Source organism: Manis pentadactyla, chromosome 2 (assembly GCF_030020395.1).
Source record: "Manis pentadactyla isolate mManPen7 chromosome 2, mManPen7.hap1, whole genome shotgun sequence".
Classification (NCBI taxonomy): Eukaryota; Metazoa; Chordata; class Mammalia; order Pholidota; family Manidae; genus Manis; species Manis pentadactyla.
In genome coordinates this window covers 216735701-216761602 of record NC_080020.1, presented here as the reverse complement: position 1 = coordinate 216761602, position 25902 = coordinate 216735701, and the positions used below count along the sequence as shown (strand labels likewise).

The following is a 25902-nucleotide window of genomic DNA, read 5'->3' as shown; positions in this document are numbered from 1 at the left end:
GTGTATGTGTGCATTTCTCCACGTAAATAATATCTGCCTCTCTTGTGAACTGTCAATGTGTGTGGCTGCAAACCCATGGCCCCATGTGTGAAAACACCATGGGGACATAGAAAAGAAACACAACCCCTGCCCTCTGTCCATATGGTGCCTGGAGCTGTCCTGAGAGGAGAGCACAAGACATACACACAGCAAGGGACTTGCCATGGTAGCCTGACTGCACGCCCTCAAGTGCAGGGGGCTGACAGTAGACACTGGAAAGGAGCAGCCTTAGCTGGGAGAGATCACAGCTTTCCCAGCAAAGTGGAGTCAGGGAGGGGCTCATGCTGAAGAAAGGGTGACATTCAAAATGGTGGGGGTGGGTGGGGGTTCCAGCAGAGGATGAAGGAGGACGGGAGAAGAGCAAGAAGACCAGTAGGTGGAAACGTGGGAGACGGGGTTCAGTGAGGAGAGCGAGCCTGCTGGACAAGGACCTGCAATGCTGTGCCTGGTGGGTTGAAATTGATGGCAAATTGGGCTGGGGGGACCTTTTTGGCTCTTGAGCCAGGGAATGTGGGGAAAGCAAGCAGGATTTTGTATACATTAATATGAAGAATTCACGGACGAAGAGTTGGAGAGGAGAGCGGGTGGTGACAGGGACACCAGCTGGGTAGGAAGCTGTTGAGGGTTGACGTGGGCAACATGCAGCGGAGAGAGCCAGGGCTTAGCTAGGGGGAGAGAGATTGAGGCCTCGAGGCTCGGGCCTGAGGGGCCGGAAGAAGCATCTTGTATGTCATGCTGTATTTTTACAGCTGTGTCTCCATGGGTGTGCGTCTGTGTGGGTGAGCCCGTGTGTTTGAGGATATTTGTCAGTAGCCTGGGAATGCAGTCAAATCTGAATTGATACCAACCCTCAGCTTCTCAATGATAAAGAGATCACATCCATTTTCTCATTAGTCCTCACAATGGCCCTCACACAAGGAAGGGAGGGGTGGATCAAAGACCCAAATCCTGGAGGTTTAGAGGCTTGCCTAAGGTCCCACGGATCCAGGGAGGCAGTACCACAGCTTCCCACCTCACAGCCCAGGGAGCCCTCCCAGTTGCCCTGGGCTTCACCCAACGTCAGGCTGGCTTTGGAGTTAGATTCGGGGGTTTGGGGGGATCCTCTGTGGTCACTCTTCTAGGAATCCTGCCTTTTGATTCATCTGCTAGCTGAGCAGTCTTTCCCCACTCAGTGGAGTGGAGAGTGGGAAATGTAGCCCACCTGAGCCATCACCCAAATTATTTGGTCCCTTGAAGACCCATTTGCTGGGGGGAGGGAAGTACATTTTCATTCCATTCCCACTATGTCCTATCAAATTACAACCACATTTGGTGGTCACGTGGAAACCACTGTGTCCCTTCTCCAACGCATGCCGCCCTTTATTTGAGGGATATGTCTTTTTATTTTATTCACCCAGTCGACATTCAAAGTCAGAGTGAGATGTGAAACTTGAAAGGTTTTATTTCCTAACTACAGACAGCTTTTAGAGACTGGATAGCTGCTGCCGTCCCCGGCCTGGGCGAGCAGCTCACCCCGGCTGGGAGGCGGCGGGCGGGCGGATGGCGAGGAGCGGGGCTTTCGGGTGAGCCTCCCGGGGGGAGAGGCCCCGTGGCCCGCGCGCCCTCACTGGCCCTTCTTGTGGGCGTTCTTGATGATGGCGTTCTTGAACAGTGTCACCAGCGGCGTCTGGCCCTTCTCGGAGGACATGAAGCCGCCGTAGCGCTTGTCCTTGGGCGGGCTGCCCCAGCGGAAGTGCTGCATCTTATAGGGCCCCGCGGCCCTCGCCGCCGCCAGGCCGTCCTCCAGGTCGTCGGGCTGCCCCCGGGCCAGCTGCCGCTTGCCCTCGAGCGGGAAGGCCTCGGCCGACTCGTCCTCGGCGCCGTTGGGGTACACCTTCACCGGGCGCCGCTTCTTGCCCACCGGCTTGCCCCAGCGGAAGTGCTCCATGGAGTAGGAGCGCTTGCCCTCGCGCGGCGCGGGCGCGGCGCCTTCGCCTCGGGGCCCGGGGCCCGCGGGCACCGCCTCCTCGCGCTCCGGGCCCGCGCCGCCGCCGCCGCTGCTGCCGTTCCGGCGGCCGAAGCGGTCCCAGCGGAAGTGGCCCATGACGTACTTGCGGGGGCTCTCGGTCAGCGGCCGCTCGTCGTCGTTGCCGGGGAGCACGGGCGTCTCGGCCGAAAGGTCGGGCTTGCACACTCGGATGCACGCCTAGGGCAGAGCGGCGAGCGCGTGAGGGCCGTGCCTTCTCTGCAGGCCCCCGATCCCGCCCCACCGCGCCAGGGGGACCGCGCCACGTGCGCGCCGGGAAGGCCAGGGACCTCTGCCTTCCCCAGCACCCATGACACGTGGCACCCGGGACTCCAGTTGGGCATCGCCTCTTTTGTCCCCAGTGCCCCTTGGTACTCCTGCCTGGCAGCTACAAAAAAAAAAAAAGACCCCGCCCCACTGAGTGGTTTACTTTTCCCCCAGCTTTTGCTAGCGGGGTCAACCTCTTAACGGTTTTATATACCTGATATATAGGAACTCATCAGTAAATGGCATATGGGTGGTAGTTGCTGGCGCTTAATGAATATTAAATAAGTAAATATGGTTCAGTTAGAGTTTGGGAGGGTTATTGGGCTGAAGTTAGGGGAAGAATCTCTCCAGGTGGGAGAAGTAGAATTCTGACTTCCAAGGTATGCATTTTCAGTAATGCCTCAACCTACCACGGTGATCTGCAAACCTGCTTCATGCCCTACACCAGCCATCACCCTGTACGTGCCTCAAAACTTTCCCACACCCATCTGGCACTTCTCGGGTTCTTTCAAGTCCTCGGAGCTGATCTGTACATTCCCCAATCAGTGAGCTTTGGAAGGGGGTGTCTCATTTCCCTGTTAGCTCATTTTGACTGGAGGGAGAGGTAGAAGCCAGAGTTATTTCCACTCTATGGGTCATGGAGCCTGCATCTCTGCTCTCTGTAACTAGACAACTTTACTGTGATACCTGTTCGCTTAGGAAAATGACATACAGGCTGCAGCTTTGAATTTTCGGTTAATTGGGACTGCACAGGAAGAAACAGAAGGATCCCACCCACTCTGTTGAGTTGGGAGATTCACACTTAAAGGATTTAGAATTATAACATTGCAGAATATTAACCATGGAAAATAAAAACCATCTCATTTAATCACCCCTCCCCTGGACACATAATGAAACAGGAGGCTCAGAGACAGGAAAGGAACTTGGCAAGGTGCCACAGCTCCCTGGTGACAGAACCAGGACTAGAACCCATGGGCTCTGACGGTGGCCAGGGCTCCTTCTCCGGTGAGCTCTTAGGGGAGATGCTGTGTGGTGGCTGTGCCCAGTCAAGAATCTCTTCTCTTGGGTCTCTCTAAACTAGAACTCACAGAATTCCCTGGGCTATTGGTTTCTATTTTATATTCCACGTGAATCTTGCCCTGTGTTTTTGAGAAAGTCTCTCCCTTCACTTTAACTCATGGACAGAATGTAGTGATGTGCATTCCACCCTCACCTGGCAGGTGTAGGCAACAGGAAACAATCTATTATTGACACCAGCACTGTGTCTTTTAGTTCTTGGAATTGGTATCATTTCTCATTTATGCCTCACAAAATAAACATGCACTCACACCCTGTGATGACCTGCAGTCAGCTCCAGCCTGGCACAAATGGCCTTCCAGAAAGGCTGCAGAAGGTTAGTTCTCTGGAAGAATTGGGTGCCAGTTAGAGGAAAATGGTGCCTGGATTTTTCTTTCTCTCTCTAGAGGTGACTTGTGGAACTACCTAGCTAGGTTTGTAACTGGTGGTAGGTAGAAATGGAAGAAAAATGGAGTGAAGATGGTAAGTGCTATGAGGTTATTTAAAAAGAAGTAATTTGGGAGTTCCATGATTGAAAATATAGATCAATTGAGGAAATAATAATTATTATTACTATTATTTTAATGGCACTATCTCTAAATAGCTCAAATGGATGAGATTTCCATACAAGAAGACAGTGCAAGAAGTAAAGTTAATCAAGCAGAAATTGTGGACCAGACCCACCTCTCTGAGTTGCTTCCTCCCTTCCTTGGCCCAATTCCGTCTTTACCCTAGAGGTGTCCTCCTGCCCTAAGTTGAGCTACCCCTCCCACTGGGAAAGAATTTCCCCTTCCCCATGCCCCTTTCTTTTGCGCTAAGCCAGCCCAGCCCCAGCCTCAGCCCCACCCCATCTGTTGCCCAAACCATCACGGAGACCACAACCCACATACCAGCAGATTACTTTCCGTGGTGAGGTCTTGACACTGGCTGCTCTCCAGGCACCAGCCATGCACTTCCATGGAAGCCTGAAGCAGCAAAGCCAGCAGCAGGGCGCCCGAGCGGCTGCAGCACAATCTCGGCATTTTCCAGGCAGGCAGAGGCTCTGCAGAGGCAAACAAGATTGGTGGACCCCCTGCAAGGAGCAGAACAATGTTGGCCACTCACCAGGAAAGACTGTGAGCCAACATTAACAACACACTCACTCGTGGAGCTCAAGGCTTTTTGAGGACAGGAGCAGTTCAAGAAAGTTGGTGTGAATTGTGTTAGAGAGGAGAGTAGTGGGACATGAGTAAACTATATGTATTTTCTCTATCTCCTGTTAAAAATCGTATCTGAAAGGAAGTAGGGCTGCAAGATATTTTAGGGATCATTTTGTTGTCGGGCAATCCAATCCGGGGAGACCTCCCTGTGTGCTTGCTGAGACCTCAATCCAGGAGAGGGTTCTTGACTCTGATTAAGAAGGAATCCATGAACAGGTCATATAAGTGTAGGTAAGGAAGGAATTTATTAAAGCAAAAGTTGTAGTGAATGGCAGCAGCCATGCAGGCCATAGAGAGCAAGGAAAAACAGAGAAGAAAGGAAACTTCATTGAACTCCTGTTAGGCATAAGGCAAAACCCTTGCCAACCTGGAGCCAGGATCACCTGGTGTCCAGAGCCTGCTTGAATCTGCACAGCGAGGGAACTAAGGCCGTACCACCCCAGGATTTTAGGGAGCTGCACAGAACTGGATGGAGTGAAATTATGTTCTGAGAACCTCCCAAAGCAAAGAAAGGAGATATTCAGGCAGGCTACTAAAAAGCCCGGTAGTACAGCTACCCAGGTGACGGGAACTTGCAAGCCCAAATCAAAGATCTTACTAGCCCTTCCCTACTTGCCTGAAATATGACAGAGAGAGTGAAGACTTGTGCTTGAGTCTAGAAAATTGAATGAAATAGTGAAATAACAAAAACACTTACCGCTGGGAAGAGAGGTTTCTTATTAATCTCCCAAGAGGCTTGGAAGAGCACAGAGACAAAATGCACTAAGTTGAGCAGCAAGAAGTCCTTATTTAAGGCAAAGAACACACTTGAAGAAAGGGGAATATGGGCAGCCTCAGAGAGAGGCACACTTAAAGCTTAGTATTTGTGTTTTTAAAGGATTTCAAGAATGGGGCAAAGGGCCGGGGGGTGGGGGGTGGGGGGGAGGTGTAGGCTCAATATGTGGTCTCATGACGTCTCTCTGATGAGAGACATTATGCCACCATCCACACTCAGTCCTCTAAATATTCTGTAAAATAAACTTAACAGAAGGACTTTATTGATCCTGTTCTTCTCCAAGATAGTGGTTACCCTCAAGCAGTGAAAACATACCGTTTAGGACTGCTTGCCCTGCCTTAATATAGGGTCGGTTGTTGGATAATTACCATAAAATATGGTAGGAATCTTATCTCCTAACTCCCTGGTTTTTAAAATGGAATCTTACCCTTAAGATGGAGTCCCTCCTGTTCTTACTATACTGTTTATATCTCAGCATTTTTCATCATAGGCAGAAAAAGTTAATCGTAATGCTGTTCCCATGTCCCTGCTCTACCTCAATTTGGTCCAATTCTCTGTATGAGAGTTGGGGAAATGGAGGGACAGAAAGAGAAAATGACTTGGGTATTTGTGACAAGGTATGGCTACATTCTCCTGTTTCCAGAACAGAACTTTCCTATTTCAAGACCTTCATGCAGTTATAGTTCTAACGCTCCAGATCCGAGGAGTAACTTGGGAAAAACAAAGGACTCTGAAATTCCTGCTGAAGAGGGTCTATTCCCCTCCTCCTCCACCAGGATCCTATCATTCTTCAGACACTCTATTTCCTATGAATGGTAGGTTTGCATAAAAGCAAATAAAACCTCTGGCCAATTCAACCAAAACCTCAGGCAACCCAATTAGATGTCCTGTACACAAATTACTCAGGTGATCAGTATTTCCCAGACCCCTGCAACTTTGGAGAGATTTATTTTTAAAGCAGACCCCCATTATTTTAGAACTGGCTCATCATCTGAACACATTACATGGTAGACCTCCTCTTGTTCTCTGAGTCAAAGTTAATCTGAAATACCTGGACTTAAATGCTCTTCAAGATATAGAAGGGAAGCAGATGGACACACAGAGCAGGAGGCCACCAAAGATATTTCGGGAGGAGTCAGGAAGTACCTCTGGGCAAATGCTGAGGTCAAGAGGTCAGGACGCAATAAAGAGGGGAGCAGCAATGCTGTCTTTTGTGCCCTATGCCCAATCCTCTTTCCTCAGCCCTCTAGCTCTCCCACTGACATGTCCCCTTTCACCCAGGCCACTCCCCTGAAGTGACCCCAGGATTTGTCATCAGCTCACCACCAACCCCACAATAATTTTAGATTTAAGAAGATCTTTTCAACCATCTGTTAGGAAGAAACATAATTCAATGAGAAAAGTAATTCACATTAAGGTATGGATGATTAATTGTTTTGACTCTCCTAATGGACATCAGCATTTTAAAATAAATTTGCCTAAAATAAATCTCTCATTTGTGGAGGTGTAAGCCAAATTTTTTTATAGGGAAGGCTCTGGAAGTGAAAGTTCCCTCTGGCTCTCATTGTCTTCTTCAGGAAGCCACTTCCTTCTCTCTGTCCCACCCTGACTCCTTTTCCCCAAAACAGAGCCAGCTGGGGGCTCCCTTCTGAATGGTTGTCAGGCACAACCCCAGTGTTTTCAGTGCAGCCATTAGATGGCGCTGGCAGCCTCTGAGCAACCTGTCAGCATCTCAGGCTGAAGGGGCTACAGGGAGAGCACTGGTCAGCCTTGGAGTCCAGCCCGGACTTGGGACAGGCTGCTCCTGTTGTAGTCTTTTGAGTTTCAGTTCAAGAACAAAGCCCAAACTGGTGGGCAAGGCAATTTAGACTAAAACTTTGAGACCACATAGCACTTTTTTGAATCAGAAAAATGCCCGGCTTTATAAGTGAAGTAGAAAAATTATAGTTATAGATCACTGTGAATTTTACACTGTGTGTAAAATACATATTAGTAGAGAAAGAAGTAAAATCATACAGATTGGGCAGTCCCATTATATTTCAGTTATCTTCAAAGTTGACCATTCTGGGATGATTTCCATTTTCTGAAAACCTACCTCATGATTTCAGGCCTTCCTAAAAAACCCCAGAGAGCATTTCCTCTCCTTCTGCCCCACTGGTGGTATTGTATAACATGGTAACAATTTCACTTCCCACCCTCTCAGAGCTCCATTCTACAGCTAGCTAAAAACAGCTGGTTTCCTGACAGCAATTTGTTTTCTTTTTGCTTATGTATATTTTCTATTTTTCTCCAATAAACAAATATTGCCTTGTGTCTCTTTTTTTTAAGCAATTAAGTAATACGGAGATGTCAAATGTTCTTGCAAGTAGGGAGAGTGCTATAATCTAGTCATTGAAAGCCTTGGAAAAATTAATGGAAATTTGTAATTAATCTTGACATTAACTTTATAATAGAATTACACTTATTAGAACTTCATGTGTATAGGTGGATTCTCTATGAGCTAAACAAAACATCTTGTTCTGCAACTGCACACTGACCATGCCCTTCTGTAAAGATTTGAGGAACAGAGGTGCAGAGTTTTGTCCTCTCACTGTGATATACATGCAGCAAGTCCTAAAACAAAAGTATCAAAGGAATACCAAGTCATTAAAGAAACCATATCTGTGCATATCTTAACAAGTGACAAATACATACTTGTACTTTCCTCGGCTCCTTCCAGCCATTCTGTGAGAACCACCACCTCCTCATTTACACACGAAGAATCTGAGGGATCTAAATGCCCTGCAGACTCTCCCCCCTTCACTAGACGTGCCTGAGCCTCCATCAGCTCAAATGACCCCACAGTCTAGGGTCTGCAGGAGTGAAGTTCCCTCGGCCGTTCTGCTGAGGGCACAGGCAGGGTGCTTCAGTACCTTGGACAGTTCCCTCCGGGGCCACCTCTTTTTAACCCTAGCTGGGTCTTGTGGAGGAGTCCCGTGCTATTATCACAGCACTGCCACGTTGGGCCCGCTAAGGTGGGCAGGGATACGAGGATTTAGGGGTCCTAATCCAAAACAACTCTGGAAGGCAGGGGGTTTGTTGTAACTTGTAGACTCCTGTCGCCATTTCCAACGTTAATTTGCGCTAGAGTACATAGTATCTTTTGAAGACGTGACACCTAACCAGAAAACCGGGAGGAAAGAGGAGCCAAAAGACTGGGATCCCCCGAGATCTCCCCAGAAGACAGTAGGGGTCTCAGGGGCCCTAGAAGTCCCACTCCCCGGGGGAGATGCGGCCGCCAGCTCCCGCAAGCACCACTTTGAGCCTCTCAGCCGTTCGTTCGCCCAAGAAAGTTTTCAAAGAACTCAGAAGAGCCGCGAGCTTAAGGCCCCTCAAGTCAGCAACCTGAGCCGGGCGAGAGGCTGCCGAGGCCCCGCAGCAAGGGTTCCCGGGGTAGGAGCGAGGCTCCGCGCCGCTGCGCCCTTACCTGTCGCCGGGAGGTTGCTGTCTGGGCAACTCCCGCTGCGCCTGGACGAGGATGCTCGGCGGCCTCTCTCGGTCACTTTTCTTCTATTTCTCCTCCTTCGCCGCCGCCTGGTCCGGGTCGCTCTGCTTTGTCCTTATATACCTGCGGGGCTCGCCCGGGTGGGCGCTGGACGTGAACTTCCCGGCAGCGTAACAAGCAACTCCCCCGTCCATGCGAAGGGGGGCCGTGGGGCGCGGAAGGGGTTTCCAGGTAGGGGCTGAGAGCAAAGGCAGACTTGCCGGGAAAGGGGGCTGGGTCTCTGTCCCCGGAGGTTGGAATTAACACTGTCCCGCGGAAGGGCACACCTGGCAGCCATCATGAAAGAACTTAATTAAGGATGGTGTTAACTCTCCAGTTCGGAGGAGCGGGCAGCTTAGCACCCCGGTGTGGGGCAGGCCTGCGCCCCCGCCGAGGCCGCGGAAGAGAGGGTGAAGGTACCCGTGTGCGTACTTGGCTGCCATCTGCCTCGTCCGTGTTTGGAGGTAAATATCACCGCAGAGGGAGTACGCTGGTAATGCCTCAGATTTTCCCCAACGTTTGGAAATTGATGTGAAGATGTCACGGGAATCGCAGTCCTTCTGTTCCAGGTTGGGGAGGCTGGGGGCAGAGAAGGTCAGTTGTCACTTCCCTGAGGCCCAGGCCAGGTGGCCTTTTTGGGGCGTGAAGGTGAGTTGCACTTCTCCCCTGCAGCCAGCAACCCAAGGCCTAGCCCAGGGCAGGCTCCCTCCTGTGCCTCATACCCCAAGGTAAAGATAGTGTTAACCTATTAGTGGAGGGATGGTCTGTGAAGAGCAGCTGAAGTGCTTTCCCTGTGGCTATGATCCTTCCCAGAGGCAATGAACCAGCAGAGTGGTCTGGAGGCTCATAATCTTCTCCATACCTAGATTTGGAGTTCTGGCTTTGTTCTCATCCCAAATGTCAGTAATGGAAAAGACTCTACCTTGACCTGGTGTAAAGAGGCAAAAACAAATGATGAGGAATCGTATGAGTGGGCAGGTTGAGGAGTGTTGGAACTAAACTGAACTTCAAATCAAGGTGCTTAGCTAAACTGACAATAACAGGAACTTTATTACCAGTCAGATGCTGTTTTGGACTCCAACAGTCCCTTGAAAATTTCTGTTGGTGACATCACTTTGTATTCAGCAATCATTTTCCTTTTGGGCCACAGGAGAGACTCAAGCTCCTTAAGAACAAGCAAGGTACTTCATCACCTGGCCTTGGCCTCTTTCCAGGGTCATCTCCCACCTGTCCATTGGGCATCCTGGCACTTCAACCACCCACAACATTCACATTTCCATGAACATAACATTCTCAAGCCACCATCTCTTTGTCCATGCTACTCTCCCAACCAAAATACCTTTCCCCTCTCCCGCCATCCAGCAAAACTGACTCATATTAAGATTTAGCACATCCATCATCAGCTGTTCTCTGAAGCCTTCCTTGGCCACTTGCCCTGTTGGGGGCATGAGAGTTGGCTTTCTCTGTTCTCCAGAGAACTACATTTCCATTTCATCTGTACCCATAGTTTTCATTGCTGAACAAATTCCATTCTGTCTTCCATCTTCCCTCTCCTACCCATTCCTGCCCCTACCACCGCTGGCTTATGAGCCTTCTAACTAAGATTGTCATCTTACCTTTTTTTTTCTTTGTATTATTTTTGTAACTTCAAGAGGCCACTGGCAGTAGCAGAAAAATCAAATCAGGAAAAGTTCAGATCAATCCAGTTTCTCTCCTTTGCCAGCTGAGTTCTTAATTACATGCAGCAGAACTGAAAGACCATCAGAACACATTTAGAATCACTGGGAAGGCTGAGGAACAGGGATTCCAAAATGGGCAGAGACAAAAGGTATCTGGAATCATGGCCAAAATCAGGCTGCTGATTGGAACAAACGAGAAGGAAAATCAGACCAATACCAGGTACAAGTGGCTACAAGTGGCAATGTCAACAACACAGGCAAGGAACACAGATGTCACTTCTCTCTCCAAAATAAAATGAAGTGGGAGGTTGACAGGCCTACTTTGGCTGATGCCTCCTGAAAGGACTGACCACTGCTTGCTTCCTAGTATCACTAGCTCCTCTGTGAAAGCCAGGAACAGGTGCCTCAGATTGCCGGAGACGACCATGTGACTCTTCCCCTTTGTACTGGTGAGTTATAATGTGGTGAATTATACTGTTGATTTTTAGTGTTACACCTCCCATGCATTTCTGGATTGAGCCCAGTGGAATTACAATGTGTTGTCTTTATGTAACACTGGGTTCAATTTGCTAATATTTTATTTAAGATTTTTTGCATCACTTTTATGAGACTGGCCTGTAATTGTCCTTTCTTGTAGAATTCTTGTCACCTTCTGGTATCCAAATTATGCTGTCCTCATAAAACAAGCTGGGCTCCCTTCCCCTACCCTCACGTTTTATGGTTCAGAAGGAGAATCTATGTACAGTGGTGTTTATCTCTGCCCTCAGTGTTTGAGAAGATTCATCAGTGACGCCATCTTTAAGATTGTTTGTTTGTTGAATCGTTTTAAATTACAGTTCAATTACTTAAATAACACTGTTATAATTATCTATTTCTTCTTGTGTCAGTTTTAGTAAGATGAGTATTTGTAGGAATTCATTCATTTCATCTAAGTTGTTAAATTTATTGGCTTAAGATTGTTTATTATATCTTCTTAGCATCTATGGGATCTGTAGTTATGATCCCATTTCATCTCTGGTATTGGTAATTTGTGTCCCCTCACTTTTTTTCTAATTAATTTCCTTAGGAGTTTATCATTTTTATCAGTGCTTTTAAAGAATCAGTTTTGGTTTTGTTGATTTTTCTCTATTGTTTATACTTTTATTTCTGAAATTTCTGTTATTATTTCCTGCCTTTTAATTTTTAATTAGCTGTTCTTTTTCTATCCTTTTGAGTTGGATGTTAAGTAAATGCTTTTATTTAGATAGTTGATATTCAACTATTATTCTTTTTGTCATGTATTTATGGCTATAAATATGTTTCTAAGTATGGCTTTAGTTGCACCCCACAAGTTTTGATATGTCATATTTTTATTATCATTTAGGTTAAAATATCTCATTTTCATTAAGGTGTTTTTTGATTGACTAGTGGGTTATTGAGAAGTGTTCTGTTTAACTTCCAAGCACTGGAGATTTTCTCATTGTTTTGAAACTGATTTTTAGCTTAATTCCCCTCAGTCAGAGAATAGGCTCTATTTGATTTCAGACCTTTGAAATTTGGGGGTGCTGCTTAATGGATGAACATATGATCCATTTTGATTAATGTTTCAAGTGCACTTTCAACGAATATGTTTTCTGTGGTTCTCAAATATTCTATATCTATATGATTTCTGATTATTTATAATCTTATTCTATTAGTTACTGAAAATCTCTCCATTATTTTTGTAGATTGATCTATTGCTCCCTTTGGTCATGGCATAAAAACAACTCTTTCTAGAAATCTAATGGTAAATGTAGGGCAGTGGTGGAGGGTAATATAGGATCAAGGAAAGAGCAGACAGGTCGTAGGTTGAATGCTGATAGGAATAATCCAGTAGAAGGGGGGAACTGATGCTGCAGATGAGAGTGGGGCAAACTAAATAATCCAAGTCTTAAATAGAAGCAAGATGGGATCCAGAGGAAGAATCTGGCCATCAGACAGTGGAGGGCTTTGCTTTTCCATTACAGGGGTGAAGGAGGAGGAGGTACAGACATAGGCAGACTTGTAGGATAAGCCATGGGAGTGTGAGTGGACTTCTGTCTGTACAAAAACCTTTGCCTTTTAACCCTGCATTTCCTGGGAATTATCCTGAGGAAATGATCTAACAGGTATGCTAACTGTAGTTCAAGATGATTCATATGACATTGTTTATAGTAGCAATAAAATGAAATAACCTAACATCTATAGTAGGATATAATAAAAATCATGGTAAAGTCATACAATGGAATACTTTGCAATCATTCAAAATAATAATGTAGATATTTATTTCTAGATATACAAAAAAATTACCACTTTATGTTGCTGAGTGGGGGAAGCATGATAAGATATAGAAATAAATAGAGATAGGGAGATAAAGATTAAAAGATATCAAAGCAGCAATAATGGTTGTTCTGGTTATCTAAAGCTATCTCACAAACCACCCCCAAAACTTGTGGTTTAAAATAACATTTATTTTGCCCATGAACCTGCAGTATGACCAGGGGTTGGCAGGGCCAGCATGTCCCTGCCCCACTTGGCATCAGCTTAGGCAGCTCAAAAGCTGGGGTCTATAATTATCTGAAGCCCCCACTCACATGACTGGCTCCTGGGCTGGAGACTCACACAACTGTGGGCAGGAAGCAGGGGGATTCCTTGTACACCTCTCTCTGTCTCTAAGTAGGCTTGCCATGTGATCTCTTCAGTATGGCAGCTTTAGGGCAGCCGGACTTCTTGCATAGGTTCAGCTCTCCTAGGCATGCATCTGGAGGGAATTTGGTCTGGCAGGTAGAGGGGGTGGGTGGTCAGCAAAGGTTTTCCAGAGAATGGGATGCTAAGTTATGCTGAGCCTTGTTATAACAGGTCACCAGGATGTAGAGAGGAAAGGCATTGTAGGCAGAAAGAACAGCATATACAAAGGGTTGAAGGCAGGAGAAATCCTGTTATGTTCATGGAATGTTGGGTGCAGGTGGTAGAGGGAGAGAGAGAAGACTAGAAACAGAGGCTAGAGGGAAAGAGGTGGAGGCCCATTTAAGGACTATATCAGAGGAGCAATAGGACCAGATTTCTATGGCAGGGAGGATGACCAGAGAGGAGGGAACCTGGAGACAGCACAGGTGGTCAGAGCCCAGTGCTCTACTCCAGGGCCAGTTCAGCCAGGGGTGGGAGCAGTGCGAGGGGAACTGAGGAGGCGGAGGCAGGCTCATGAAATACAAGAGGCAGCACCAGTGTGGGGCAAGGAGTCGCGGACACGCCACTGGCTGCATGGCTGGCCCAATGCAGTGTCGTTGTTAAGAGCACAGTGCTGGAGCCAGGCTGCCTGGTCCTAACCCCTCTCAACCATGGCCTAGCTGTGTGGCTGAGCAAATGCCCAACTTCTCTGTACTTAGTTGTCCCACCTGTGCAGTGGGGGAAATGACCGCCCCAACCCATGTGGCTGTCCTATGGATGAAATAAGGGGATTCGTGTAAATATCTTGGAGTAGGGGATGGCCACTAGTAAGCCCTACATGAGTGCTAGCCCTTGACCTTAATATTAAGGAAGTGCTGCTCCAGGAGAGCCCAGCCTAGAAGGGAGGTGGGGGGCGGGGAGGAAGGAGGAAGGAGGAAGGGGAAAGAGGCAGGAGACAGGAGCAAACAGGGTCTTTGGCCAGAGCAGCTGTGGAGTTTCTCTGGAGGCTCTGAGTGTGCGGAGCCTGGGGCCGGGGCGTCACTCCCACACCTGGCTGCCTGCGTGGGGCCAGGGCTGCTCTCGTCATCTTGGCTTTCCACCTTTGAGGTTTAATTGGAAAAGCAATGTCACCGGGGTGTGAACGCGTTACAAAGACAGGTGCAGAGGTGGCCTTTGCAGGGGAGGGAGGTGCGAGGAGGGTGGCCTTGCCTCAGCCTCCAGGCAATGAGGGACCTTTCCCTGGGAGAAGCAAAGGCTCAGGGACAGGTTGCCGTCTGCCCGCGTTGGGCAGCCCCCTGCGGGTCCGTGGGAGGGATGCGCAGAAAGGAATCCCAGCTCCCTCCGAGCCTGCCCTCCTTCATATGCTCTCCAAGTCTCCATGCCCGGGCAGGGGTGGCTGCCAGTCCTGCCTCATGTCAGGAGAACTGCCCCTTCTCAGGGCTCTTTGGGTCCAGCCAGGGCCTCTGGCATGGGAGGCAGCACTTATTCCTGCCATGTCTGGGCCAGAGGGGCCTCAGGCTGGTGCTCCTTGTCTGCAGTGGCACAGGTCTCTGACGCCCCAGATGGCCTAGGGGATGGGGGAGGCCCCCTTTACCCCTGTACAGCCCCTGTCACTGGGCTCCCCATTCAGCACTGCAGCCAGACCCCTTCACCAGCCTTCAGTTTGACCCAAGGGCAAAGAGGAATCTATTTGTGCAGAGAATTGGAATGAAAGCAATTTCAATTGACCTTTGAATGGGGTTTTAATTTGCTTTATTACAACCAAAGGGGCCTCATGAAGAGACCCTTGAGACTGCTTTTATCCACTAATGTGTGCATTAGTGCAACGGCCTGGGCTTCATCTGGATGCCAGGGACAGAGGGGAGAAGGCCAGAGAGGGCTGGGAGCCACAGTCCACACCCCTCCCAGGAGCTGGTTCACAGCCCCAAAGGGTCCAAAGCGGAGTCACGAGTGAAGAAGCAGTGGGAGGACAGCTGGCTTGGGTTCCAGCCCCAGATGTGTTGCTGGAGGGCCTGGGGGTCTGGTCCAGCACCACCCCTCTAGGCCTGTCTCCTCATCTGAACAGTGTGGAGTGGGGGGGTTGTGGACTAGATGGCCTCTTGGTCCCTTCCAGGACGGATGTTATACGGTTTTAAGCTCAGATCTACAGGCAAACTCTGGGGTAGAAAACGACTAATCTTATAGAACATGGCCTAGAGCGAGGATAGCAGAGCCTGCTGGACTGAGGAGCCAAGATCTGTCCCTTGATCTCTTGGGCCTTACTTGTACCCTGTATTTCCTAAATTTGTGCTCCAGTCCACTCACATGGGCCAGCCAGTTCTCTGTTCCTTCCTTTCCAATCCCAGGGGGAGCCACTGGGGTAGCTGGATGAATTACCTTCTTTTCCACTGGGCAGAGCCCTATAGGCAGCTATGTTGGGGGTCCAGGTGGCCTGAGGATGGCCAGCCCTGGGCAGAGAGCCCCCTGCAATGGCTTCTCTGCAGAGGGCCAATTTCAGTATGACACCCTGGGACAGAGTCCTGTGAGTTCGTATCTATAGTCTCTCATTAGAAATGGCAGGTCCTCTTCCCCTGTGCTCTCTAGGTGGGTGTTTGGCCATGTGGAACCATGGGTGTGTTTGTTTCAGAATCACTCCCTTATCCTGATCCTTTTCTTCAAACTGAGGGTTTGTTCCTGTGCAATCAAAGTGGACTTCCTGGAGGTGGGGTCTTGCTGAAGATGTCACAGACATAAGGACACACAAGGCTCTCCTATGTGACATCTCTGCAGTCACTCATTCCAGATAGAGCCCCAGTACCTGAAGCCACTATTCTGAGGCAGAGGTGGTCATAATGGTCCTTTTGTGGAGAAGTATCTTTGTTAGGTCCACCAGTATAACAGCTGATTTCCAGAAGAAGGCAGAGTTCTCCAGCCAGGGGTTGAGGTCAGAAGGGTAATGTGGTGGGCTGGAAGGATGCTGATAATGTGCATCCATTAGTGCATCACAGAGAGGCATTTAGAAGCCCCGGAACTGTCCTCCTTCCAGACCCAACAATGGGTACATGAAGGGGGCCTGAAATGGCCTTCTTACAAGCTCAGTCCCTGTGTCTGAGCTCCACCCGTTAGGTGCCCATCATCCATTCTCATGCCCCGCTCAAAGGTACGTGGGCCCAGAGAGCTGATGCCTTGCCCTCGAGTCCTGTTTGCCTGAGAGAGTGATGCCAGGCCAGGACAGAGTGGGAGCACAGTGATCTGCTCTGGGCAGCTCCAAGAGCCCATTACTCTGCATATGCACCCAGCTCCGAGCATGCCAATGTGCACGTGATGTGCGCAGTGCAAGGACATCTGGAAGGTAGTTTGGTTTGGCTTTCAACAAACTGACCAAAACCTTTATGTCCAGATGAAAGTGATTCCCTTCAAAGCATCCTCTGGGCAGTTGTCCTTGATGCCCAGGATGGGGGGTGGGGACATGGGGGTGGGGGTGGGCTGAAGCTTTTGGCAGGCTCCTCTTGGGGAGCTGCCTCCAGGACCATTTCGCGTCCCCTAAGAAGACCACTCTTCTGACTCTGGAGTCACACTTTTTAAAATGTATTGATTATGTTCCTTTTATTTATCCTATATATTACAGTCAGGTGTTCATATTGAAATTCTTTCTATTCATGATCAGGATGGGAAGGTTATATTATCTATGAATTTCATTTGAGGATAGTAAGTAGGATCTGACAGCATATTTTCTCTCAAAAGGGAATGGTGTGCTGGTGGGGATGAAAATGCAGCTACTTTGGAAAATAGCCTGTGGTTCCTCTAAAACCTAAACATAGAGTTACCATATAACCCAGCAGTTCCACTCCTGGGTATATTGTCCAGAACCTACACACAAGTGCCCGTAGCAGTGTGTCTTGCCAATGGGTTTCAGCCCCGGGCAAGTTCGCTATGAATTCAGTGTGACCAAAGAAATTGACAGCAAAACGTTCTTTGGGGTGAAAGGGTTATACCCAACTTTACTTCCAGGTGGCAGGTCAATCACTAGAATCCCATCCACTCAAAGCAAGTCTGCATGCAGCAAGCTGGTCTCTGCCTCTGGGCCCCTCTGTCCGCACAGCCGTCCTCTGGGCCTCTGTCCTCAGCACTGCCACCACTTCAGTCTCTGCTCTGCTCTCCTGCAGCCTTACAGCCGTGCCACTGTGTCGCATGCAGAGCACTGGGCAGAGCTCTTTATATAGAGTCAACAGCCATGTATTGCCCACAGATGTGCAGTGAGCTAGTCAACCACAGCCAGGTGAGAATCCTGACCACAGGAACTCTCATTTTATCCACACAGTGTTATTCATATTGGCCAAAAAGTGGAAAACACCCAGATGTCCATCAACTGATGTAGTATGTCCTATACAATGGAATATAATTCAGCAATAAAAAGAAATGAAGTACTGATAGATGCTTTATCATGGATGAATATTAAGAACATTATGGGAATTGGAAGAAGCCAGGCACTAAGCCTACACACAGTAGGACTGCATATATATGAAATGCCCAGAATCAGCACATCATTACAGACAGAGGGCAGATTAGTGGTTGTAGGGCCTGGGGTGTTGGAGAGGAAGGGGAGTGATTGCTACTGGGCACAGGGGCTTCTTCTTGGAGTGACGAAAATGTCCTAAAATTGTGGTGATGGTTGCACAGCTCTGTGAAAATAATAAAAGCTATCTTACTGTGTGCTATAAATGGATGAATTTATGGTATGTGAATTATATCTCAATAAGCTGTTACTTTTTAAAGGGGTGATTTTTTGAGAGAGAGAGAGAAGAAGTGGCTGCTACAGAGAAAGCCATGTGTTGAGTCTTTCAATGTAACAATAGAGGGAGCAATTCGCTAGATACAAAGCTGTGAAAACTGCCCAGACCCAGGACCCCTTTGTGTAAGAAAGATACCCAGTTCTTCCCTCCTGGGTCTGTCTTTCCTGTGTGTCTCCTTTACTACTCACATTTCTGACATTCACTTCTGACACTTTGGGTCACCAGTTGCAAATGGAGTTTTCCCCACACCATGCAGTTCTCTGCACCATCAGCTGGGTGTCCTACAATCAATTCACTTCTAACACTAACCACCTGGAGATTGCATCCGATCCCCCCAGTTAAGGGCTCACTCCCACGATACTGCTGCCACCCACTTCAGATGCCAGGAGAATGGGGTGTCAGGCTGAAAAGGCCAAGCTTCTAACCATGGCTTGGTCTTCTGGGTGACCAGCCCCCTCTAGGAGTCCCAGGAGTCCACCTAGAGTCACCTCATTAGAACAAAAGATGCTTGTGGTGCTCTTATCACAGGAATTTACATGAGATTTAAGGGCCCTGTGTCAGGAGACAGGATCAAACACTAAAACAGGGGATGCTTCTAGTGCTCTTACCACTTAGGAAATTACCAGGGTCTTAGGAACAGCACCAGGACTAGGGGACACAGACCAATTTATATTTTCTATTATCTCACCCCCTTCCATGGAAACCTCCTATAACAGCCTGGGAAAACCCATCCCATCTGAACATGCAAGGGAAAAAAGGGGTATGATCTAACACCTAAAGGAGTTATTACAAAGGGGGTGGGGTGGGGAGTGGAACAGAAATTGTGAAAGAATGCTTATTGGAATAAAAATTGTAGTAGGAAAAAATGATGTTTCAGAGATAAAGACAAAATTAGAAGAAATACAAGAGAAAATAAACAGAAGCACAGAAAAGTAATAAAGTGTAAAAAGACAGGGAAAAAAGAAACAAAAGGCTTCTAGAGAAAATAATAGATAAATAAGCAAGTCAAGGTGAAGAAGCAAGATACATATTTTACTGGGGTCCCCAGAAAAGTAAAACAAAGCAAGGGCACAAATATTAAAGACTGTAAGTCAAGGAGATGTTGCTGTAATGATCTGAAAATACAGACATACACATATTTTAATATTTATGTTGGAAGGGCATTCCATAACTTGAAAAGGTGACTCAAAATTTTCAGTACCTACAAATACTCCAATACAAACCTTGGGTTTTAATTTTAAGGAAAGTAATTTTTGAACACAATACAAAAGCTCCAAGTCTGTATAAATCAGAGCAAAGCAAAGGAAAATCAGATTGGCATCAACCAGAGAGATTTTAATTGAAGCAACATTGCCATGGAAAAGTGTGAGCCAAGGATTTAATCTTTAGCTAAACTCTCCTTCAAGTGTAAGGGCCACAGACAACCAGGAACGAACACACAGGAATTTACCATGGACCAAATTTAAGGAAACCACACGACTGTTTTGAAGCTTCAGCCTAAGTCGGGGTCATTGAATATTGGACGTAAGCAATTGAAGAACTAAAATTAAAAGATGGGCAAAGGGAGACAAAGCTAATAGCAAGTGCCGTGTGCTCTGACAATGTAGAAAACATTCAACGGCCTGGAAGTGGGAAGAAAAGGAGTCAACAAGTGGAAAACAGAATGAGGTCTCTGCCTGCCTCTGGTTTTCAGGTGAGAAAAAAACTGTGTCACTTGAAACTGGAAAATCAAGTAACAGATGTTTATTTGAGAGTCCAGAGACATCCTCAGCAAAAAATTAGTGAGCAAGGGAGAGAGGAGAGAGAGAGAAGTTAACTCATAACTAATGTCAGTAGTGGCTCATATTAGGAAAGACAATATCTAATTGTCTAAATAAATAAATAACTGTGCTTGCTTTGGCAACACATACTAAAATTGGAAGAATACAAAGAAGATTAGCATGGCCCCATGCAAGGGTGACACACTAATTTATGAAGCAATGCGTGTTTTTCATCACTAGTGGGGGTGAGGATTTAATGATATGGGTAACTGTTAAACCACTGTGTTGTATATTTGAAACCAATATAAGATTATATATCAGTGACACTTCAATAAAAAAGAATAAAAGAAATATAGTATATAATAAAAGTGATCATTAGTGAGTACAAGAACAATAATATATGCCTTCCTAAATATCACAGAATAAGAAAGAAAAGCATCTGTCTTGTGAAAACTACCTGGTATGTGCAACATACAGTATGTTTTTATGTCATGTATGAAATATAAAGCAATGGGGTAGACAGGGACCAAATAAATCATAGTCATATATGTAAATGGACTTGAACCATCTACAAAGAAAAATTAATTTTAGATAGATTTAAAAGTCCATCAAACAAAAAAAAAGGTGGGGGGATGATTTTGGAGGAAAGTTATTTGAAACATTGAGGTATAATCCTAGAATGGAATACTACTCAGCAATAAAAAAGGAACAAATTGTCCATACATGCAAAAACATGAATGAATCTCAAAAACGTTATATTGAGGGAAAGAAATCAGAAGCATTCATACTGTGTCAAGTGCTCAGATATGCAAAATTCATCTAGGGTGGAAGAAATCAGAGGAGTAATTGCCCCTAGGGATGGTGGGGAGGGTTCCAGGAAGAGAAACAACAGAACTTTCTGGGATCAGGAAAATGTTCTGTATCTTGATGGGTGTGGATTACACAGGGTATGCATATGCATTTGTCAAAAGCAAAGAAAAGATATACTTACCACATGTACAATTCACTCTAAGTTAGTTATGCCCCAAATTAAAAGAGGAGGGAATGGTGGCCATATTTGTCCTAAAGAGTCTCTGAGTTCTGCAGAAGCCCTGGCAGAGAAGGGCAGCTTTGCCACACAGCCAGCTACCCCACCAGTGTGTGCAGTCCACCCCCACCTCACATCTATGGTGACTGGTCCCCAGGCCTGCTAGCGGCCTGGCCCCAAAAACACTGGCCCTGAGACAGTCATTGAGAAATAAATGTCAAGGGGGCCCCGCCTTTTCAGCTGAAGCCAGTGGGGAGAGAGGCCTGTCAGGCTCTACTTCCGTAACAAAGCTAGGGCCTCCTCCTCCTTGGCTGCCTCCATTCTACAGGCCTAGAAGGGGAGGGGGACAGGGAGGCAGGGTGAAACAAAAGGGGGTAGTCATGCCTCAGTCTTCTGGTTTTGCTTTTAAAAAGCTTGCGTAGCTGAGAGGGAAAGTGGTTTGCTCAGCATTGGGTTGAAGAGGTAGATTTCCCAGATGGAGCTGGTGGGGAGGTGAGCCGGGCGGGGAGAGGCTCTCAGGAGCGTGCAGGCCCAGCTGCATCAGTGCAGACAGAGGCCATTTGCCATTGTGCCCGTGGCCTTCAGCCCACTGCACTCTGAGTGAAGTGGATGGAAAACAAAGGCCCCAGGCCCAGTCACTCTCAGCCCCACCCATTGTTTAGAGGCTAATGATGGCCAGGCCAGGTAATGGGATGTGAAGGTCATGGAGGGTGGAGGAAGGAAGAAGGGAGGCTGGGGGTGGGGGGGCCTCTCAGAAGTTCTCAGGGGACCTGAGGGTCTCTCACAACCAGCCTTCCCTGCTGCCTACTCAGGGGCCTGCTTGGTCATATGAAACGACAGCCTCAAACCCAAGACCCACATGTGACGTCAGGGCTGTGCCCTTCATGCTCAGGGGAGGGACAAAGACACATACTGTCTCTCAGTCTGCGACTGGCCAGAGCCTGTGGCCCAGAGGAGTCAGGGGAGGCCAGGGCCAAAATGGGGTTCTCTTATCCACCACCTGCAGAAGGCCTAGCAGGGCCAGTGCACACGTGGGCGCCCAGAAGTCTCCCCTCAGACTCACTGAGTCAAGTACTTCCATATTGTAGGAAAATGTGTAATGTTGTGGAAAGATGTTCACACCATTATTCAGTGATAAACTGCAGGCCATAAATCAATATCTATGGTATGTATGATTCCCATCTTTTCAAAGAGTATTTTAAAGAACATCAGAAACCCTGGAGAAAGTTACCATAAGCTAACAATGCTTCCCAGGGATTACTAGTAATTTTTCTCTTCTTTTTGCTTGTCTCTGTTTTCCAAACTTTCTAAAATAGGCATATAGTCCTTTTGTAAGAAAAAACATTTATTAATAATAAATTTTAAATGAATAATAAGTAAATACAAAGCACCCTCTCTCACATCCTGACACAGTATCTGAAACCCCACATCTCAAAATAATCCTTTAGGTCCAGGTCTTATCTTAGGGAGTAAAGGACAAAGCTTTGGGGGAGCCGTGTATGTGCAGTCCAGGGTCCCACCCCATCATACTTTTGGACTTTGACGTGGTCATGAGCAGGAGTCTGGTGTGACACAAGGTGGACGGCTTGGCATCAAATGGTGGGGTGATCAGGGGTCTGAGCAAGTGCTGCTCTTTTGAAAGACTTTAGATACATGACCTTGAAAAGCGGGTGCCAAGTGTATCAGGGCTACAGGACAGTGAAATGCCGAGCTGCTGAAAACAAATGCAGAGCAGGCAGGATGGAAGGGTGGAAGGAGGGACTAAAGGGCAGTGAAGCAAAGAGTGAGGCTGAGTGTTTAACATGGTTTGGGCTCTGTTGAGACCAGACAGGGGCTGGAAAGAGTCTGTTCCCTATGAACCGATGGCTAGTGTGCCCAATGAGACCAAAGTCCTGATGGACACCAACAAGAGGGTCTCAGAAACAAAAAACGACTCTCATTCATGGCTGGGGGAATATAAATGCAAACAACTTAACTGGACTGCACTCTCAGTCTATATCGTCAATATCTGTATTGTCAATGTGCCCACCCTTTACCACAGCAATCCCTTTTCTAGGATTTTGTCCTAAGAAAATGCACGAAGAGGTACATGAAGACAAAGGTAGAAGGTTTTTTGTACTTGTAAGTGGAAAAAATTGAAACAGCATAAATATCCATCAACTGGGGATTGGTTTAATAAACCATGGGGCTTCTATATGCTAGAGTGACTATAAGTCCCATGAGCAGAGCAGTATCTATTTCATCAGTACTATACACCTAACATTTAGGAGAGTGTCTGGCAGAGAGTAGGCATTTACTCAATGAAAGAAGGAACAGATGAGCAAATAGATAAAAGCTATGGATATAGTGCTTAGAAAAAGGAGTCTGAGGTCTGTTCTAGTGATATGGAAAGACAGTCACCATATGTCGCTGAGTAGAAAATACAGGTCACAGCCCAGTGTGATGGATTTGCATATGCATTTATTTGAGCTTGCAATAATTTACATGAAAACAAAATACCAAGCCTTTAGACAGGACACCCTGGAGATATCAGCAGAGCTTACCGTTAGGTGTCTTGCCAGTGAGTTTCAGCCCAGGGCGATTTCACTATGGATTCAGTGAGACCAAGGAATAACAATGGAATATTCTTGAAATGAAAGGGTATATTACCTGGCTTGTTATCCCGGTGATAGGTGAGCACTAAAATTATGTCTGCATCCAACGGTCTGCAGGTTTGTAATCATCCTTCATCTCTGCCTCTGCCGAGAGCACTGGGCAGAGCTCTTTATATAGAGACTCAGTCAATAATAGCTTATTGCTTACGGGTGTGGAGGTAGTGGCCTAGCAGCAGGCCAGTTACATCATCAAGTAGTTTAGGTTCAGGTAAGGAACCTAGCCATAGGAACCCCAACTTTTCCCACACTAGATGAGTTAGATTGTGGAATCTTTTACAGTTATTCTATTTGTTTATATTTTCTGACTTTTCTGTAATAACCACATTTCAATCATATAAGAAAAACACAGTTAAGTTTAAAAACAATAACATGGAGGTCAATTCCTGACTCACAGAATCCTTGAGCAGGGTAAAATGACTATTTTGAAGCTGCTAAATTTTGGGAATTTAACAATAATAAGAACCACAACAGTGATGATATGGAAGAGTGTTCAGCTCATTATTTCTAAATGTTGAATACTATTCGGTGACAGAGACATGTTACAATTAGTCCAACACACCAGCCACTGACTACTGGAAATGTTACCAGTTTTTATTATTCATTTATTCAATAAATATGTACTAAGGATCTATTATGTGCCAGGCATGGAGCACGGTGCTGGGTGCTAGGAATGGTCTGGTAAACAAAGTAGGCTTTGTTCTAGAAGCTTATGTTCCAACCAATAAGAGACAGACATGGAAGAAAATCAACAATTACATAAATGTGTAATTACAAATTGTGATAAGTACCATGGAGGAAAAAAACTCTTAATCCCTGATATGGTGTGACATTCCTGAAAATTATCAGGATTATGAGAAAATAATAAACATCTCAGGGAATAACACAAGCAGTTAGAAGTGCTGGGAGCAAAAAGCTGTTGAAGGAAGGAAATAAAAAGTTTGCAACTTTGTCTCTGCAGAGAATAATATTTACGTAGTCCTAATGGCTGAACTAAATGTAAACTATAAGTTTTGGGATGATGGAAAGGAAGTAGTAGGATCAGAAGACATGAGTAGATGTTTAAATTGGATAAATCAAAAACAGCTGCCATCACATGTTATTTAGAGAAAGTGAGTTAACTACTAGAAAAAACAACAGAAGGTAGTTCCCTCTGAGAATGAGGAAAGGTTGAGGAAGAGATGAATGGTGGAACAATTGTTTTTCATTCATTCGTTTATTCATTCAACACATATTTACTGAGCTACTTTGTTGCCAGGCCTTGTTCCAGGCTCTAGGGATACAGAAGTAAACAAAACAGCCAAAAACGCAGTTTATATTCTAGAAGGGAAGACAATAAAATAAGTAGACTCCATACTATGTTACAGAATGGTGAGTGCTATAGGGAAAAACAAGCAGGAGAAAGGATGGAATAGGGGAGGAGGGTGACCATCCTAGACAGGTGTGTTAGGTAGGAAGGTAGACATGGGCAGCCAGGGAAGGGGAAGATAAAGCTTAAGGGAAAAAACTGCCCAAACTCTGCCCGGTTGGGGGGTCCCATGTTAAGACAACAAAGGCTTTGCAGGGACATGACTTCTTTTCCTACAGGGACCAGGCCAAACTGGTCCTAACCTGATCCCAACACGGGCACAATCAAACAAAACAAAGAACTGCCCAAAACGTGCCTCATCATGAGAAAGGGCATGTGCACTGAGAGAGATGGTTATATAGATGGACCTGTGAAATAACCCCACTTTGTCAATCAAAGAGGCTCCTCCTAGCCAGAATGCAATACATAGGCCTCCCGCCTTACCAGTTGAGGCCTTTGCCTACCTTGACTCTGGCCTGCTCCTCCCTTTGAGTATGTTCAAATAAAACTTTCACTCTGCTATTGTGTCTCTGCCTTTCAATATTTTTTGTTGCGGTGGGGACAAGGACCAAGGAGAACAAAGCCAACCAGTAACAGATGGGCCAGAGGTAGCATCACTAGGTGATGTGTAAGTAAAGTGGTAAAGGAGGCACAGGAGAGAGCCACATGGACATTTGGGAGAAGAGCACACCAAGCAGAGGGAACAGCAAGTGCAAAGGCCCTGTGGTAGGAATGGTCCTGGTGGGTTTGAGGAACAGAAAGGAGAGCTGAATTGGACTGAGTAAGGAGAGGGAAGTAGGAGGTGAGCTTAGGGAGGTAGCTGGCAGCCAGAAGACAGAGGGCCTTGGGAGCCATTGTACCTCCTGGTAATAGTTGACTCTTTTCACCAGGTGTTTATATAACTTTGATTAAAATTTTTATTGTAAAGAAATAACTCTGCTAGAGAGTTGATTAGAGGGAGCAAGCCTCGAGATCAGGACATCAACAGGGGACTACAGAGGCCATTCAAGTGAATAACAGAGGATAAGGTGTTGGCAGTGGAGACGGAGAGATTGACAGATTTGAGATTTATTTGGGAAGTAGAATTAAGAACTTGTTGATGATGGGCTGAAGGGGTCACAGGTGTAGGCAGTTTGA

General features: G+C 46.7%; 1 protein-coding gene and 1 pseudogene across 2 annotated transcripts; one reads left to right on the top strand and one right to left on the bottom strand.

The window, feature by feature from the left end:
- Positions 1 to 1432: 1432 nt before the first annotated feature.
- POMC (proopiomelanocortin) lies at positions 1433 to 9945 on the bottom strand. Of its 2 annotated transcripts, none has more exons than XM_057497391.1 (5): positions 9920 to 9945; positions 9727 to 9792; positions 8808 to 9443; positions 4258 to 4409; positions 1433 to 2224 (listed from the first exon to the last, which is right to left on the bottom strand). In XM_057497391.1, exons 4-5 carry the CDS (start codon positions 4387 to 4389, stop codon positions 1643 to 1645), a joined length of 714 nt encoding a protein of 237 aa, XP_057353374.1. In that variant the 5' UTR covers positions 4390 to 4409; positions 8808 to 9443; positions 9727 to 9792; positions 9920 to 9945; the 3' UTR covers positions 1433 to 1642. The 2 variants fall into 2 exon arrangements, with proteins under 2 accessions (XP_057353374.1, XP_057353375.1); XM_057497392.1 differs by lacking the exon at positions 9920 to 9945 and having other exon boundaries at positions 8808 to 8948; positions 9297 to 9443; positions 9727 to 9788.
- A 9924-nt stretch (positions 9946 to 19869) lies between these two features.
- Positions 19870 to 19970, top strand: LOC118910639 (U6 spliceosomal RNA; annotated as a pseudogene).
- The last annotated feature ends 5932 nt before the right edge of the window (positions 19971 to 25902 follow it).